General features: G+C 49.5%; 1 protein-coding gene across 1 annotated transcript in view; it reads left to right on the top strand.

Moving 5' to 3' along the window:
• Task6 (TWIK-related acid-sensitive K[+] channel 6) overlaps nt 1-18477 on the top strand; it is an 89689-nt gene that overhangs the window by 46833 nt on the left and 24379 nt on the right. The window contains exon 2 of the mRNA XM_077680298.1: nt 13866-14541. Within this exon, the coding sequence (XP_077536424.1) occupies nt 13866-14541 (676 nt within the window). The remainder of the gene's footprint in view (nt 1-13865; nt 14542-18477) is intronic.

An 18477-nucleotide genomic window follows, 5' to 3' on the forward strand; every position in this document is an offset into this window, starting at 1 on the left:
ATTCCGCATTCTGTGGCGAGAACAGTGGTCGATGGTTCGCAGAGCTGTTGCCGACCAGTCTGCGAGTGAGGCCGATTCCCTCTAACCGCTTTCATTACTCTGTTCAGTCGTTCAACCCCATATTAACGAACATGCTTCCGTTTAAGCTCTTTGTGCCCTTTCAGACACGATCACGCCGGCACAGTGTACTGTAGTAAGAACGGTGGGCCCCCTATAGCCGCAGCGCGAACGAAGCGAGCGAAACAAAAACGGGCAAAGTTTGTACAGCTTCAACACTCACTCCAGATGTGCAACCGACGGCGGAGCTGTGTAACGCAGTCTCGCTAGGCTTTGTTTTTTTATATATCGCGTAAGCAATAGATGAGGCATTTTGGCGGGAGTTTTCGCCGTCGATTCGCGAACAGAGAGCGACAGAAAGGCACGAAGCGGTATATAGAGTGCGTATGGAGAGGGGTGACGACATCTGCGGCGGCGCAGCGTTGGCACCTGAAAGGTTAGAATGTTGGCTCGAAAAGAACAGAGAATAATTCGTGAAGACATGCGAATAAAGATAGCACAAAAGTTCCATAAAGGGTATTTTTGGGGGGAGGGGGGGGGGTGGCGGTGATTCTACAGTGGCGTTACGACTCAAGTCGCTGTGCAACGCCTCCCCCCCCCCTCATCACAGTGGGAAAGCCGTTAAGTATCATCGTCATCATCATCATGGTTGCTACGGGGACGTCAAGTCGAAGCGCGACTCGCCTCTTTCTCCGGCTGACGCAGTGAGGTAGACGAAATGCCGCTACTGGTGGGCAACAAAAAGAGCGACGAGCAGCCAATGGCGCCTCTCAAGCCAGCGAACGGGACCACTGAGGTTAGTACGCAAAGCGCGGTTGTGACGGAGTGCGGGGAACATGCGAGAAACGCCGTGTTGCGGACTTCTGAAGCCGGAGCAAAGTGTGCGCAACGTGTTGAGCTCCACGTTCACTAGCGAGAGGGGTGAGATGCTCATGAATTCGTAATATTCCACCAAGAAATCGTCCCGAAAAATTTTTTTCCGTTTGTCGAAGCGAAGGGTTTGCTTCTTTTCTCGCCCCTCCGGTGGAAAATGAGGCACGTAAAGCCGTCACGTATCCTGCCTGCCGCTCTGCATTGCGGTGGAATCGAACAGGAAGCACAACTGGATGATACATCATAGTGGCCCGCCGTCTTCTTGCTGCGGAAGGCACCCCTTTCCCGGTAATCCAATTCCGCCGCGGATCAAGCGCGCCCAGTCGGTATTCAAGCCGCATCGCCTGTTTTCATTCGAGCGCGCGAGCCAAAGTTTAACACTCGTCTTCCCCGTCGGCGAACTTTCTAACGTGCCGGCGTTGCAAATCCATGCCTTTTCGAAATACCGGAGTACCGCTCTACCCTTATTTCTCCCGCCTTTGCGTGTGTGTGTGTGTGTGTGTGTGTGTGTGTGTGTGTGTGTGTGTGTGTGTGTGTGTGTGTGTGTGTGTGTGTGTGTGTGTGTGTTGTGTGTGTGTGTGTGTGTGTGTGTGTGTGTGTGTGTGTGTGTGTGTGTGTGTGTGTGTGTGTGTGTGTGTGTGTGTGTGTGTGTGTGTGTGTGTGTGTGTGTGTGTGTGTGTGTGTGTGTGTGTGTGTGTGTGTGTGTGTGTGTGTGTGTGTGTGTGTGTTAGTGATCAGCCAGACTGCCACCTCTCAGCTCGACACGTCGTTTGTTGACTCGCTCGTGTCGATCCGAAGTCGCGTAGCGCTAAAGCAAACACGGCGTGTTGAAACCGCTCGCGTTGCTCCTTCGTTCGTCGATCCCTGCTTGCTCGATCCGACAATTCTTTCGGCGGCAGGTTTGGCGCGCGAGCGCGCCATCCTCTTTTCAAACCGCCGGCGCGGGCTTTTGTCGTACTACTATAGCCGCGCTTTGGCCGATCGACGCGAAGAGGAGGCAGAGAACACTCGATGATGCCCGGATTCGTTTCAGTGCTGGCGCGCCTGCACTGATTGCACCCCGGGGCTGTTACAAAGAAAGAAAAGGAGTGGGGAGGGGATGGGGGAGGGATACGACAAACGAACGCTCCCGTCACTCTAGCAAATTGATCGGAGATCCAGCACTTCCCACTCCGATGTCATCTTTCTTCCCCGCATCTTCCATCCTCTTCCTCCCTTTTCCTCGCATCTTCCTCTCTCCTCTTCCATCCTCCCTCCTTCCTCGCTTTCGGTATACGGTCGTGTATTTGCTGCATCAGCGCGCGTATAGTCGGAAAAGGGAGCGGTGGGAAGATAGGGAAGATATAATTTCCGCTAACCGTCCGCTGTTTCGTGAAATGGGAAACCCTCCGCTCCAAGGGCAGCTGGGGATGGAGAAGCCGTAGAGCAATATCTGTCGCCCGCCTCCACGCCTCGCCGCATCCCTTTCAGAGCGCGCTGTTTACGTGATCAAGCGCTTAGCCTTATTTGCGCGCCTGGCCCCTCACTCCTTTCTCTGTGAGCGCTCTCTCTGAAAGGCGACCCGGACGCGGTTCACCCTATCTTCATTTACTTGTGCTCGTGGGGGGGAAAAGGCCGCCGACTTGCGGCTGGGCTCCTAAGCGTCACTTAGCGTTCGTTGCGCCCGCCTACCCTCTCCCTCTTGTACTTAGCTTCCAACTTCCGAGGAGAAAGGACCTCTTTCTTCACTCGATCTTGCTTATCTCGATCTTTCTTAGATGCCGTGACGCCCTTCTTGTTTCCGTGTCCCTGCGTGGTTGACCTTTCTTTTTTTCTCTCCACCGTTCAGTTTGGCTATCTGGTGATCCGCGTAACGCTTCCCAAGTTGCTGCTTGCTTGGACGGCGGGACGCAAAAACAGAGCAGTTTCGAGGGAAAAAGTAATACAGCTCTTATGCGCCTCCTCGATATACGATGTTTATCTCTCCCGTCGTGCTATAACGTACGCGACCGAAGTGTGCACTACGATCAGCTTCATTTAGTACTTCCTCATGCCGACCTCACCGGCCCCCTCCGCGTTTGATGCTTTGTTTTACGACGGCGTTGACGGACCTCTTTGCCGCTCGGCCACTTTTTTTTTTTTTAATGTTGGATGTTCAAGAGGGCTTTTCCGAGCGCTGACGTGAATTGAGGCTCCCGGGCGGGCGGCGCCCAGGGTTGCGATCTCGCCCCGTTGCTTTTCGTTTCGTCTTTTGGCTGCTTTTTTTCATTTCTCTTTTGGAGCCGACGAAGTGATGGGGTGACGTATACACACTGCTTGCTCCCGGGGTTCTCTGCTTTACGAGCCATCGCTCTGGTGGCCGCGTTGCGTGTGACTTGCGGACAGCTCTTGCCCTCCTGGCGTAAGATGGCTGAGCTCTTTATTACCGTTGAAACGAATATATGGCGCTTGCTTTCCTCGAACAAAAAAGGAAATAAGAAGACAACGAATCAGAAGAACAAAAAGGAGCCAGGTATCCTCATTTCACCACCTGTACTTCTTTTTTTTTTCCTGCGTCATATATAACCGAAGTCATCCTTGCTCATGCGCTGCTCTATTTAAAGCTCCAGCTACACCCTCCTGGATAAGAGACCTCCAATGGCGCGTCGTCCTGTGTATGTGTGTGTTGTCGGTGCAACAGAGGTTACGTTGGCTATGCAAGTGGCAATGCTTAGTCCGCTTGAAATGCATCCATGCGGTGGCGTTCTTACTGAAATACGTCCTTGAGGGTAAATCCGTTATGCATTTACCCTTTTAGTTCTTCTGTATGGGGTATATCGAAAAACGTGAACAACGTTATTGAAAAGGCTGACTTCCAATTTTACAGTTAGTATTCACTTTTAGTGGTACACTAATGAATGACACACAGGCAGATTGCAGTGTCACCATTGCCGTCATGGAGCCGTCCGAGGTCCATCTATGGAAATCGTACCACAACGGCACGCGTACCCACTAAAGGACATTCACCACACGGTGGTATTGCAACAAGTCGTAACAGAGCGACCAATCGTCACGAGGTATTTTTTTCAAGGTGTCGAACCGGAACCGAACCGAAAACCGGAACTGAACTGGTATTTTTGTCGGAGCTAAAGCCGAACCCGAACCGTTATTTTTGAGCACGCTGAAACCCAACCGGAACTGAACCGAAAAAAGAAATAATGGTTACTGGTCCGTGCCGAAAGGGTTCGACCCTCCGTTGTTGATATTGCACAGTCAATGCAATGCAGGCCTTTTTTCTTTCACGTACCATCAACTTCCTACTTGCTCGCGCACTTTCCCCTCCAGACAATTGAACACTATCACGCTCTATGTAACAACAGGGGAAATTAATGAGCACCAAAGTAGCAATGGTCTGTTGCTGCTGGAAGCGCGAGCGTAGTGCAATCGGACCAAACGAAAGGTCATTCTCGGCAGCTCGCAGCGGATATAAAACGACTGCCCTTCCCTAGCTGCGACTTTATTGGAGCAATCAGGCGGCAGGAGTGCTCCACTGCGCAACAGAGAAAGCCCACACCCGATGTGTGTAAACATTTTGCATTTAATAATTTCTTTAAAAGGTCCGACACCGGCAAATTGTTAACACTTGACAAGTGTTACTGCATGCAGGAGCTGCTCAGTGGCTGAGCCGTTTGCTGCTGATGCAGTTTGTCTCTTTCAGATCTGCTTTTTTTTTTTTTTTCAATGTCTGACCAACTCGCTACATTACTTCTACTGCTTCTCGTTCCGGAGGGGAGTACTGCTGTTCACGAATTAAAGAGCGTCTACCCTAAAAAGTCCCATCTCATGCTCCGCGCGTCCAATTTCCCTTTCATTCTGTAAAAGCATAATCTGTTATAAGATTCCGAAATGTAGCACACGGAACGATGGCCGGGGGTCAGGCGGTACGATGACATACTGATTGTAATGCACACATCCGGTATAGCTATCGCAACAGGAAGTGCAGTGGTCAGAGCAATACTGCAGTGACTGAGCGTTAACTAAAGCTTACTTTTAACAAAAGTGTGGCTAACACATTCGATAAGGTTACAGCTAACAAATTATTCAGGGTGACCAAATAACGTAATTCATTGGTAGTATTTATGTGTCTGCTGTAAGATTTTTCTGTTTTGTAACAAATATAAAAAATGTGCGCCATTGGTATTAACCCTTTGAGGGTCACGGCAGTACATGTACGGAATCGGCAAACACTTTCAAAATGATCAATGACGTACATGTACGGCATCGCTTGTATTTTTAAAAAGCGCGGCTTTTTCGCCAACTTCTCTTGCTTGGCATGTCCTGCCACACTTCGGAAATACGCCAAATTTTTTTCTTGCTCCGATGGCTCTTCTTTTTATTTTTTTGAGTCACTTCAGCGGCGCGCCGGCTATCGCTTGCGCATCCGCTAACGAGAAGGCGCGCTGGGTATCGGCGCCTCTCGCTTCTTGCGCCTGCCACAGACCAAGGTCGCCTGTGAAACTGATAAGGCTCTTTTCTCGTTTTTTTTTTTTTTTTGTATTTTATGAGCAGTGCGCCCTCTACAGCTCCTGCATCCGGCCGCGCGCGCCCCCGCGCGGCGCGCAGCGGCTGATTTCAGTATCGTCCTCCGGGCGTTTCCCGCTTTTTGCGCCCGCGAAACTGATGTCTATCTGATTTTGATTCACTCAAAAGGTGCCGGCTTGTTACCCTCTCGTTTTTATTTAGAATTTTTCTTGTCTAACGCCATAATAAACCACATGTATGTAACAACACAAATGATTTTTTCGTCACTTTACGGTCACCCAAAACAATTTTTGATTATTTTTTTCTCGATATAGATTCGCCCGTAGAATTTAAATCAGCAATAAAAAAAATCGACCCTGGGGGACGCATTTGGCGAAAAAATTCGACCCTCAAAGGGTTAAGCGCTGGTATTTGAACGCGCCAGTACGCAGACCTAAATTTAAGGCTTCAAGGTTAGCGTGATGGGCAATTCCATAGCGACGATTGCGATTTCAACAAAAAAAGGAAAGGGCAGAAAATATATCCCACCGTCATATCTCTTGGCGGTGGCTTTATGAATAGCCGCTAGGACAACATAAAGTCTGAGCGAGAAAGTAGTTAGTACATCGTCGCCACTTCATCTGTTTTTCTAGTATCTCGTAATTGTTTAAAGTTTGCTTTGCAATTGCGCCACTACCCTTGGGGAACAGCACCATTTTGAATTTTTGTTTGTATTTTGATTTGGCTGTCGTTTTAAACTGCTAAATCTTTTTTTTCTGCTTTCAGTGATAATTCAACTCATCTAACGGGTTCGCGAACCGGTTCGGGAATTCGCGAACCGGTTCAAGCTCCCTAACCGGTTCACGAACTGGTTCGGTATGTGATTTTGTCGAACCGGAACTGAACCTGAACCAAATGATTTCGCTTGAACCAGAACCGTAACCGAACCAGTATTTTTTTCGGTTCGACACACTGATTTCTTTAATAAAAAAGTTTCCGACGGCATCTGCGTTTATGCCTTAAGATGTAGACGCGATCGAGAACGTTACTTCGTCGTCAAGGGAGAGTTTCGGAATGGAAGGTGTGCATTCGTCATTCGTGCTATCAAAGCGCTGAAGGTCAGCTGACAGAGCGTTATTTTCGAAGGTTTTCGTTGTCACTTTCATGGGCAAAGCGCGCTCTTTGATACGTTTCGCAATGCCAGTCACAGGCCGTTTGATGACTCAGCGCTTTGTCAGCGGACACCGAATGCCAACCAGTTTTATGTTGAGTCCAGAGTGCCCACCGCATCTGTCATCAGAAGCAACTGAAAACAACTGACATATTTGCAGGGCCATGAACGCTCAAATATCACAACACCTATGGCCGCAATTCTTACGGTGAAAAATTATCCCAAAACGCACACGCGGCACAAGAAGTTTGGGGATGAATTTCTAGTACTGTCTGCTTGAAAAATTTCCATTTCGCGTCCGTTTTAATCGTGACGTAGTACCACTTGCGGGACCTCTGACCAATAACATGCACGAAAACCGACGCCCCGCATGGCTCGTGCTGCGTCACATCCGGGTCGTCTGCTTTTAGCCAGTCAGGGCTCGCCAAAAGGGACACTTTTGAAAGGGACGCAAAAGTGACAAAACTCGAGAATACCGCCCCTCTACTGTATTCTAGACGCAGGCCTACAGGACCATCCAAACACCAGCTCCTTGCTCCGCCCTTCGCCTTGTGCTTGCCCCCTAGCCCATCCCCCTGCCTTTGGGGCAATGACCAAGGTCAAGGTGCGGATTGAGCGTTATGGTAATAACGATACAGTCTTACTGCAGCAAAAACACATTCACTCCTTGTTAATCTCCTTCTCAATCATGTGCGTAGACGACAGCATAGTATACTGTCCCTTATCCTCACTTTAAGAAGACGAGAGAACAGAATAACAATCCTCCTGCGCGGCGTTCTCTCATTGGCTGACCAGTGCGCTACCATATTTGACCATGATTCCTCGGTGTTTCGGCGCGGCGTTCGTTCATTGGTGCGCTCCTGGCGCGCCGTTCAAATTGGCGTTTCTTTGTCCTTTTCTTAGATGCAGAGCATCTGATTCACTCGCCTTGTCCCTCCGGCGTCGGCGTCGTCGGCGGCGGCGGCGTTGTCCACCCCTCCCCCATTCTCCTTGCCGCGCCAGCTGCGCTCTCCGCCGCTCACCCCCTCCCCTCTCCGATAGCGAACACTCTCTCGCGAGGGGCATTGGATTGAATTCGATTGGATTGGATTGGATTGGCTTGGCTTGGCTTGGATTGCATTTGGATTGGATTGCATTAAAGTGGATTGTGTTGCGTCATAGCCGCGGCAGACGCGCTGGGGCCGGCGCATGTGCAGTACTCTCTCTTCCGCGGTTTCCTCTCCTTCGGGCGCGCTGCAGTCCCCTCAACGTTATGCGCGCTATAAAACGCGGTCCCTTCGCCGCTCCGCCTATGCGTCGCATCTACACAGGGGTTCCCGCGAGGGGAGGTGGGAGTTTTTTTTTTTTTCTCCTTTTCTTTAGGGGGATTTTGCTGCATCCCCTCTCAGGAGTGCCCTTGACACATGACAATAAGCTACCGAGAATCCTGTGTCAGCTATCTGGCGTTGGGACCTTTGTCTGTGTATCCGCGTGTGCGTAAATTTCTTTGGACTGAATAATAAACCTTCGAACCTTTGAAGCAGATTGTGAAGACAATTAGGATGACGACGACGACGACGACGATGCGATTGTCGCGACGCAGTATGGTACGTGTGAATAAACAATTGCTTGCTCGGCGACGGGTGCACAAATTCAGGCAGGCTCCTTTCCACACCCCTGCCTCCAAAATAAAATGTACCCAGAAATGTACAAGAACAGATGCCCTCACTGCAATGCACTAGGCACCCTCCAGCACATCATAGGAGAGTGCAATTTCTCCAAAGACCGCCCCCCCCCCCCTATACCCATAAATAATCCCCCTACTATCCTCACCGTTGACGAGCCCATGGGAGATCTTGCTATCCAGCCCCGCCCTGGAAGACCAGCTCCGACTGATCCACAGGGGCCAGGCGGCACTGGAAGCATGTGGAACCCGTGAAGAGGGAGCCGCCCCATCGGGCGCTTAACGCACTCTATTTGTTGTTGTTGACAATAAAAGTTGTTTCCTCCCCCACAACACGTTCTAAAGATTATGACCAATAATATTCGTCGAAGCGGGGACGGTGAGCAACGTTGCATGATGGTCGAACACGCCAAAAAGCTAATGCGCTTGCAAAACGACGGCATGGTGTCCGCAAAAAGCGCATTTCGGCAAAGCCAACTTTTCCTAGACGGCGACAGTGCACGCGCTGATTTCAAGTAACCTGCTTCGGGAAGTAACCCACCCGATGACGTGATTCCCGAAACCAATCTGTGAGGACAAACAGTCCCTATAAAGGTCACAGCAACTTCGCTGGCTCGAATGGGTTGCCGGCGTGGGGGGCTACAGCAGATCTCTCCCGCCAGACATCCCGCCACAAACGGAGGTGATTTCAACGGTGATTTGTGACTGGAAGCGGTGACACTTCTGATTCGGGCGTCACGTGCTCATCCAGTAACGTCATCAGCCGCCTAGTCAGCGCAGCGTAACGCCGTGCTGCGGCTAGCTGCGGCTACGAACTACCGGACCCTGCAGCAGAAGAGAGGCTGAAGCAAGCAGAGAAGGCGGACTGCTGGGCCAGTTGGTTTGTGATTTCGAAATCTAAAAGAAAAGTGTGCAAGGTGCTGCACAGATGAGAGAAAAACACACGTGCAGCCAGTACTAGACTTAGAACTGTTCTTCCATTCGACGAAACTCCCTGACAGTATACGTTTTTGTGCGCGTCGCGGGCGCAGACGAAACGTCCCCCTCACTCTCTCGCTCGTACACCGAAGAAGGGCAAAGCGAAGCACTCTCGCACGTGTTACAGACTTCGCTGCTTCGGACAAATGAAAAGCTAATTGGTTGTCAGTGATCAGCACTTTGTTTCCCTGTCCCTAAAGCATATCTCATTTTGTTTTTAGAGCGGAGCTATTAAGGCTGACTGTCACGTTTTTTTTTTTTCATCTGTAGGCCGAGAAAAGCCGCTCCCCTCCTCCTCACCCGAGAACACCCTCTCCCTTAGACCACTTGTTCGCCTCAGGCGCTTCATATTTAGGTATTAACATGCCGCCCCTGAATTTTTAGATGCGAAGCATCTCATGCTCGGGGCTGTGTCCCTCCCTCCCTCGTTGTCGTTGTCCGCCGTACGCATTCTACTGCGCATGCGCGTCTCTTCAGCCCCGTCAGCGTTTGGGCTGACGTCAGCGCAGTCCACTATAAAAAGAAATAGGCGGCGCCCGGTTTCGATCTCACGACGTGAGATCGAAACGGGAGGTACGTGGCGCTCTTCCTACTGCGCTACAAACCGAGACGGGAGCATGTGCTACGAACGCGCCTTATGTCCTTCACTCATTCAAACAACGTCAAGAAGCTACTGATACAACGAAGGCACGCGAAGCTGAACGTCAACGGAAACGACGAACTGAAAACTAATGGGAACTTCAGTCGACCTCATGGCTGCTTCGCATACTACTCAGGGTTCCTCTACGGGAAGATGGTGTAACTTTTTTTTCTCAGCAATACACTTGTGTGTAGAAGTGAAGCCGACTTTAGAAAGATCTGTGTACGCTTTGTTTTCGTAAGCTGGCTTTACCCGATTGTAAGTCGCATAGTGAAGCCTAATCATAAAGAAGGGATAGGCGGCAATGGGCACGAGGGCGACGAAAAGAGATTACCGACGACGATCGGGCCGCGGGCGCCAACAGTAAGCGCGACACCCGTCGGAGCTCGAAATACTGTGAGGCGGAAAACGCGAAATGTGGGCGTTTTGCGCTTACTCTGAACTCGTGCTCGCCACGGCGGCGCAGTTTGAGTAGCAGTTTGTGGTCAATCAATGAGCTCTTCTTGCTAGCCATCTACCTTTGCAAAGTGTACTGGCACTGAATTTTTAAAGCGAAGCTTTATATGCCTCAGTGATGGCGACGTTGATCCACAACGCACTGCAGAAAAGCCAGCTTTTTCCGACGATGATGATGATCGTGGGTGAAGTGAAAGGTGGTTGAAACGTGAAGCTTTCTCTGGTGGACAGCCAATGTTTTCAAAGCCCGAACTACAAATTGTTACGCAGGAAAGCCAACTTAAACAAAGGGTTTCCACAAAGACACATAGAGGGCCCGAACTACAAATTGTTACGCAGGAAAGCCAACTTAAACAATGGGTTTCCATAAAGGCACATAAAGCGCCTCAAGAAAAAAAGCCTTCCGGCCTCGGAATCGAACCTGAGTCCCTCACGTTATGAAGCCGACGTCAATCCGATTTAGCAATCCCGACACTGTCGAAGCAGTTTGGATTTCGGACTTTGACTTTTACTCAGGTTTCATCGGAGGAAGCTTCGCGTTTTAGCCATCCTTCCTTAGGTGTTTTTTTTCTTTTTTTGCAGTAGCAGCTTTGACCAGCTCTCGCCACAGCGGCCACATCGTCACGAGTAGAGAAGGCTGGTAACGGTCAGCAGTAATCAGAAACCACACGAAACTTCCTTAGTCAACCGTACATTGAATACGAGCGCATGCAGAATACCCAGCGCCTTGTTCATTTTTGTTGTTCCGCTTGAGCGCTCACTCGTCGACTGCACTCGATCGAGTACATCAAACAAAAACAGCACTCAAGACGAGACAGAAAGCAGCGCTGTGTGTGTAGCCTCCTTCTTTCTGTACCGTCTTGAGCGCTTTTTTTTTTTTTTTTTGAACTCAAGTACAACTTCAGAACGCCGACGCAAGTTGACCCTGCGCCTCATAACCGCATCTGGATGTTCCTCCGCGTGGCGCAAGGAGTGCTAGTATATTGAACTGGACATGGGGCGTTTCCGCGATTTTTCAGAGTTAATCAAGCGATGATAAACCAACAATATGAGAAAAAGCAGACGATGTCACTCATTAGGCGCAATCTCCTTTCAAAACGCGCTCCCGTTGCCGTCCAGGTCCGTCGCTTCTGCGGAGTGATACCAAGGCTCTCAGGAAGCCAATCCGTTCAGCTTCGGCTTGGTTCAAGCGGGCAATTCTCTTTTGTCTACAGCGTTAGCCTAGTCACGTTTTTCAGGCTGTGGTAGCAAGGTGGAAAGACAAGGCAGGGGAATGTGAAACCGGCCGTGCGTGCAAGAATTGTGCAAGGGCTCGGGAGAGTTGGCGGAGCATACGATGCCACTGAAAAGCGCCGCCCAGAAAGGAGGAGTACACAAAGCACCCCCGACAACCAAATTTCTATTTTCAGACAGACTGTTGTCGCTACGCTCAAGAAACGAGCACACAAAGCAACACAAAACAAGAGCCACTTGAGGTTGACATTCAACGGATCAACTTGCGTAGTTATTCACTCGCCGAGTGCCGGCGGACCGAAGGGTACAGAAATCAACTTACGAGAGGTGAAATGGGAGCCGCCGAGATTTTGAGATAGGAAGACTGCCGCGTCTGTATGCTACCTCTGCTGCCCCTTTCGCAGAAAAAAACTTCATTACCTGTCGCCACGTGGCGGAAGCCTCAGCGAAGTGGCTGACAGCGCGGCGTGGGACGTATGTGATGCGAACGAGACTACTCGGAACTTCTTATGTAACTCCGTCGGTTTTAAGTGCTGAGCACTTTAGGCGCTCGCGTTGTCGTCGTAGGTCGCTCGCTCGGCTCAAGTAGAGCAACAGGGCGTTCCGTTGTATAGCGCTGTCGTCGCGGTATACCCCAGGGGCTTCGAAAGCCAAGCGGTTTATATAGTCATAAGCGTTCGAAACTACATCCCCCCGTTGTTTAGCGCAAATAAAACTGCAGGTACATGGTAGGCACAATATACGTAATTACCCGGCAGCACCTGCGTTCATTTAAGAACGCTAGTTGGGTTGGTTTTTACGATAGTAAGCGAAAAAGACGGGCCGCACCAGAAAAAAATGGCGCGTTCGAAATGACGCAGAAAGGCTCCATGCGTAAGAAGAAAATGGCGCGTTCGAAACGCCGCAGAACGGCTTGAGCCGCGCAAGAAAAAAAAATTAAGCGTTTGAAATGACGCAAAACAGCTTCAGCATACGAAATTAAAGCAAGCACAAAAAGAACAGAACTCCCGATGGCGCAGTTTCAGGCAGGGGGTGCGCCAGCACTACGAAGGCGGGAAATTTGAATTACATAGGGCGGTAGCAGTGAGCGGATAACGGCGGTACAGCCCATTATGGCGAATTTCTGCTCTGCACTTCCGACAGCTTTCACATTGAGGGGAGGAGTGGAGTGGCTTTAATTTTTTTTTAAAAGAGTCTGTCTACCGCCCTCCGCGAATTGAACGGTCGTCTCTCCACTGGACGCTACAGCTGTCTAGGTAGTTGACCCCAGCCCGGACTTTTGCGGCAGCAATTAAAAGAGCGTTTAAACGCTCTTTTCGCATTTTCAGCTCATCTGGCCATTTCGTGGAAGACTACAGCCACCTTTTTTGCATAACAATGTTTTAGTTTATGCGCCATCGTCCGGAGACTTCTCAAATTTGAGCGGTAGTGTTTGCAAGCTCTTTTCGCATTTTTATAATCTATGCCATCAAGTTGTCGTGAGCGCGTTCTCTGTTTCAGGCTAGAAGTTGTGCTGTGCTGCATATTTTTAACAGAAGGGTGTAAGCAGTGGAACTGCAGATAGAAGCACGGTTGCTTTAGCACCGTGACTTTTTATTTCCCTCTTTTAGCCGCTCTTCAGCGGTCGTTCATGATCGCAATGGTGTGACCGAAATCTCAGCGTACCCGTTCTTGAAGCTTTGCCTCCGAACACAAAGTGCCGAAAAAAGAGTGAAAGCATGCCCTTTCGCACAAGCGTGCCGAAAGCGTCTGCCCGCCGTGTCGTTCATCTAACTCAGATAGGGCGCGCATTCTTTTGTACATTTTTGTGTCCTGTGCCTCTACTCCAACGACCAGGCGGTTTGTATTTTGCTGTCCACAATGTCTTCCCTCGGAATTAAGTCCGACATTAACTATGCGGTTTCCTTGGCGAGTCAAGCAGTGATCAGAGAGTACTTTTCTCGCCACCTTAATTGGTTGATTTACTGGTTCTTGCATTGATTCATTCATCATTCATTCATTGGTTCAGTGATTAATTGATTTATCGATTGGTTGATTGATTGGTTGAGCGATATATTGGGTGGTCGATTGATCGACCGATTGATTGATCGATCGATTGATTGATTGATTGATTGATTGATTGATTGATTGATTGATTGATTGATTGATTGATTGATTGATTGATTGATTGATTGATTGAGTGAGTGAGTGATTGATTGATTGATTGATTGATTGATTGATTGATTGATTGATTGATTGATTGATTGATTGATTGATTGATTGATTGATCGGATTGAATCGATTAAATCGCTCATTCATTCGCTCCTTCTCTCCAGGGTACGGCCACTCGACGCCCGCCACATGGGGCGGCAAGACGTTCTGCATGTTCTACGCCCTGGTGGGCATTCCTCTGGGCCTGGTCATGTTCCAGAGCATCGGTGAGCGGCTCAACACCTTCGTGGGCTACCTGCTGAAGCACGGAAAGCGCTGCCTGCGCATGCGCAACACGGACGTGTCCGAGACGAACCTGGTGTGCCTCGTGTCCGTGCTCAGCACGGTGGTGATGACGACGGGCGCGGCCGCCTTCTCGGCCTACGAGGGCTGGGACTACTTCGACTCGTTCTACTACTGCTTCATCACGCTCACCACCATCGGCTTCGGCGACTACGTGGCGCTCCAGAAGGAGGGCGCGCTCAAACAGAAGCCCGAGTACGTGGCCTTCAGCCTCGTCTTCATCCTGTTCGGCCTCTCCGTCGTGTCTGCCGCCATGAACCTGCTCGTGCTGCGGTTCCTCACCATGAACACCGAGGACGAGCGGCGCGACGAGGCGGAGGCCCAGTGCGCCGCCCAGGAGGCCGTGCGCCTCGAGGGCGACGTCATCACGGCCGACGGCAGCGTCGTCTCCGGCCACGGGGGCGGAGACCACTCGGACACGGACGACGTCACGTCCGTCTGCTCCTGCACCTGCTACACGCACGGATCGTCCAGGCCGCAGCAGCAGCAGCAACCGAGGTGAGCTGTGCAGTGCCTTTGCGGCAGAGAGCTTTGCGTATACGGTGCGCTGATCGACACAGGGACAGAGATCTTCAAGGGAGGCGTCACCTTGGAGGAGCTGCTAAGGAGGCCGTGGATAGTGGTAGCAGTAGTAAGGAACTTAATGTAGCGGAGGATGGCATGTGTTTTCTTGGTCCAGGAAACAATATGACGACTGCCATTGGTATCATAAGTGTGACGTCTAAGAGAGCGAAGAGTCAGGTTCACGCACAGCGCAGCAAGGAAGAGTGGAGGGCAGAATAGAAAGGCTTGGTTGTAAGCGAACGCGATGATGATAATAGGCCACCTAAGATACACCCCCCATTGTCATCTCTGTGTAGTTACTGCCTGCGTGGGCCGTAAAAACGCCGTTTTTTGTAAGTTCCGAGCGCCAATTCGTCGCATCTCTCGTTAAAGCGTCGACAGAGACGCGCACAGCCCGAAACCACAGATGGTTCAGCTTTGAACTGTCGCTTTAAAATTTGGGCTCTGGTTAATTTTGCAGGTGTCCTCACAGCGATCTCAGACGAACCGACTGAAACGCAAATTCAGCTATCTTAAGCTCGAGATGCAAACGTTTGCAGCGCGCCTCCTCTCTTCACTGGAAATGAAGTCTATGATTACATGCGTGGTGCGCGATGGGATATTCCAATTCGCAAGTGTATTTTAAGAACTCTTATTCGTGCGATAGCTCTCACTGCCCTTTATCAGTGCTAATCGTGGTAATCCTTCAGGATTACCACGATCGATTTCAGTAATGCGCTTTTCGGTACGGTCATCAAAGATAAAAGAAAAGATAAAACAAAAAAAACGTTTGCAACTTTTTCTCAGTACATCAGTGAAGCAAATTGCGAAAAACTGCGAGATGTTTCGCCATATTTAGCAAAGTGGCGGCAGCGCCCGTGCAATTGCCGTCTAAACATTCATCAAACGCTTTTTTTTATTTATTTACTGCGTTTAACTAAGAGTGGTAAGATACGACTGTTTCTAGCCACCGTTTACCTTGTGTAGTCGTGTCGTCCTGGGTTTAGATTTTGTCGAAAGTCTATCGATCACCTCACGCTCTAGCACGCAATTGAGCGTTTAATGAATGTATGCGCTGTACTGCTGCTGATTATTTTTAAATGCAGAGCATTTCTTTAACTCACGATGTCACCCGTTTTAGTTGTCCATCGTAGACCGCACCCCTCCCCCTACACTATATAAAAAATTAATACTTACCGGCGCCTGGTTTCGATCCCACGACCCTGCGGGCGGAATGCAAGGTACATGGTGCTCCACCCACTGCGCCACAAAGCCGACACAGAATGGAGGGCTACGAACGCGCCTTATATCCTTGACTCATTCAAACTACGTCAAGAAGCTGCTGATACAACGCATTCACTACCTGTGGGCGGAACGCGAGGTACATGGTGCTCTTCCCACTGCGCCACAATAATCATACCCACCAGCTAATATATGATGTCACGTGACCACGTAATTACGTCTTCTCATTTAATTACAATACAACAACCAACAGCAACAAGTGCAACAACAATAACGTAACGCAAACTACTTAACGTCGTGCGCCCCCAGAAATGCTCTGCATTTGATCGTGCCCCTCGCGAGGGGGATGTTTAGTCTCCTGCCGCAGCAAGAACCAGGCGGCCTCCTGCGCAGTTTGTGGCGCATACCCACTTGGGGGATTGGCCACGATCGTTTCACTTACTACATGCCGGTTACGGCAGGGTTTGACTTTTTTTCGCTGCCTGTTCAGGATTTTTTTTGCAAACGCGCTTGTTTAGAAGACGGATCATTGAAGATGCGGCATCTGTGAAGCTTCCTGTCGTACATTTTTACCGGAGGCGTCAGCACGCGTTTCATAAACTTTCTTTGCTTGCCGGGCAAACGTTCCGCTTGTAATACCTAACAACTTTTCTTCGCGATAAAATTGTTTCGCTTTAGTGAAAGAAGTGAGGCAGTTGTCGAAAAGTTTAGATACACAGAAGTGTAAAGCCAACACTGCACGGGTTCAACGCTGTATTGAATGTTCATTATGGATTATTTTATTACCTGAATTCATGCTGCCGAAAGATTTGTTACATGTTCGAAAGCCCACGAACAATTTATTCGCCCTTAGGTTCATCGCCCAACTTCAACCGGGTCGTTTGTTAACAACACTGCCGAAAATGCAGCAAAACGACATATTCAGGCACACTGCTGCTGCTCAAATGCTGCTACACGCGTTATCTCCGATTCGCGTTAGGAACGACGTCAGTCGCACTCATCTGCAGAGCCGGGTGGACAAGCTAAGTCTGCCAGAGTTGACCGACTAAAACGCACAAACAACAAAATGGCGCCGCCCATGAACCGTCGCAGCGTGAACAAATGTCACGTGATGCCAATGATGGCGGTGGCACGGAACAATAGGCGAAAAGAGTCCCGATTCTATGTAACCTTATCTAGTGACACTAGGCAAAACTGCGCTGGTACGTGAATTGGCCTTTCAACGCGCACGCGTGAGGCCGGGTTCAGACTGTTGTCGCAACTGTCGTAATATTATTTATTTATTTATTTACAAGATACCTACATCGCCATGAGGGCATTTTTGTAGGGGGGACATGCAACATGTACAGAACAGAGTATACAAATACATTTATACATCCATACACTTTTTCAAAAGCACTTATTCGTAGTGATTAAAAAAAAACGAACACCACACTGATCATAAGCGGGAGAAAAAAAGATCGTTATTTTGAAGACTAACCAATTACTCTGACAACATATTCCAGTCACTTATTGTTTTAGGGAAAAAAGAATTTGCAAGAATATTTGTACTGTGGGAATACTCTCGCACTTTTTTTGGATTATCATGACGAAGTGATATGTAGTTTGGCTCGAGGAGATACCGTTTTTTGTCGATGCCTGTACGATTGTAGTAAATGCAGTGGAAAAATTTTAACCTTAACTTTTTACGTCTGAACTGCAGTGGTTATCATATATTTAAATAATGGCGTCATTTGACGTATCAGCCAACCCAACTGCGTGAAACGCCGTTTTTTTACGTCCGTAGCGCACGATATGGCTGTTACGTCGGTAGTCTGAACATAGCGTAACGGTCGATACCTTGTTCTACCTAAAGCCTACGCAGAGCATGCGCAGAGCACGCGGTGCAGCGCGTTGCGTCTATTGCGCCTTTCGGATCACGCTCTTACCGCTCTCCCAGCAGGCCGTGACCGCTCTTTCGAGAAGAATATGCTGTTAGGAAAGTTTGTACTCGTACGCAACAGCGCAAAAAAAGTTGACGTAGCCTTACAATGATGAAACACACAGGACAAGCGCTGATTTTCAACGGTTTTGTTACGAACACAAAAACGTAAAAAAAAAAGACAGGCGCACAAATTTCGAGAATATCGACAATCTGCGAGAATTTCGTCGAATCCTAAGAAATTGATCGCATTATTTGCGGGTTTTTCGCCACTTTTAGGATATAAATACATGCTTTATGCGGTTATTAAACCACTTTTGAATCACCGCTGATCCTGCGTGTTTTACCCATTTAAATCTACATCCCCTTTCTTCGCGGTTACGTTTCGTTTAAAGCATTCGTTCCCCCGCGCAGTGCGTTCTAGATTGCAGCGGCCGACGCGACGACGTGACAGGCACGCAGGTAAAGTCCAAACCATTTCTGCCCCAAGCTCGGATGAATAATACATTGCGCATGCGGGGGAATCTACGTATTTAAACTTCGCGCGGATCTTTCCCTGCGCCTCATTCATTGCCCAGCATCCCCTTTCGCCTCCGTGCACAAGACGCGCAAGCCCTTCAGCCGCATTCAAATTTTGTATTCAAATTTCGCGCCAGTCCCACTAGCTGTGCACTTCCCCCCTCTTCAAATTTCGCGCCAGTCCCACTAGCTGTGCACTTCCCCCCTCT

This window comes from Haemaphysalis longicornis, unplaced genomic scaffold, assembly GCF_048455015.1.
Source record: "Haemaphysalis longicornis isolate Haplotype H1 unplaced genomic scaffold, Haemaphysalis longicornis Haplotype H1 scaffold_8, whole genome shotgun sequence".
Classification (NCBI taxonomy): Eukaryota; Metazoa; Arthropoda; class Arachnida; order Ixodida; family Ixodidae; genus Haemaphysalis; species Haemaphysalis longicornis.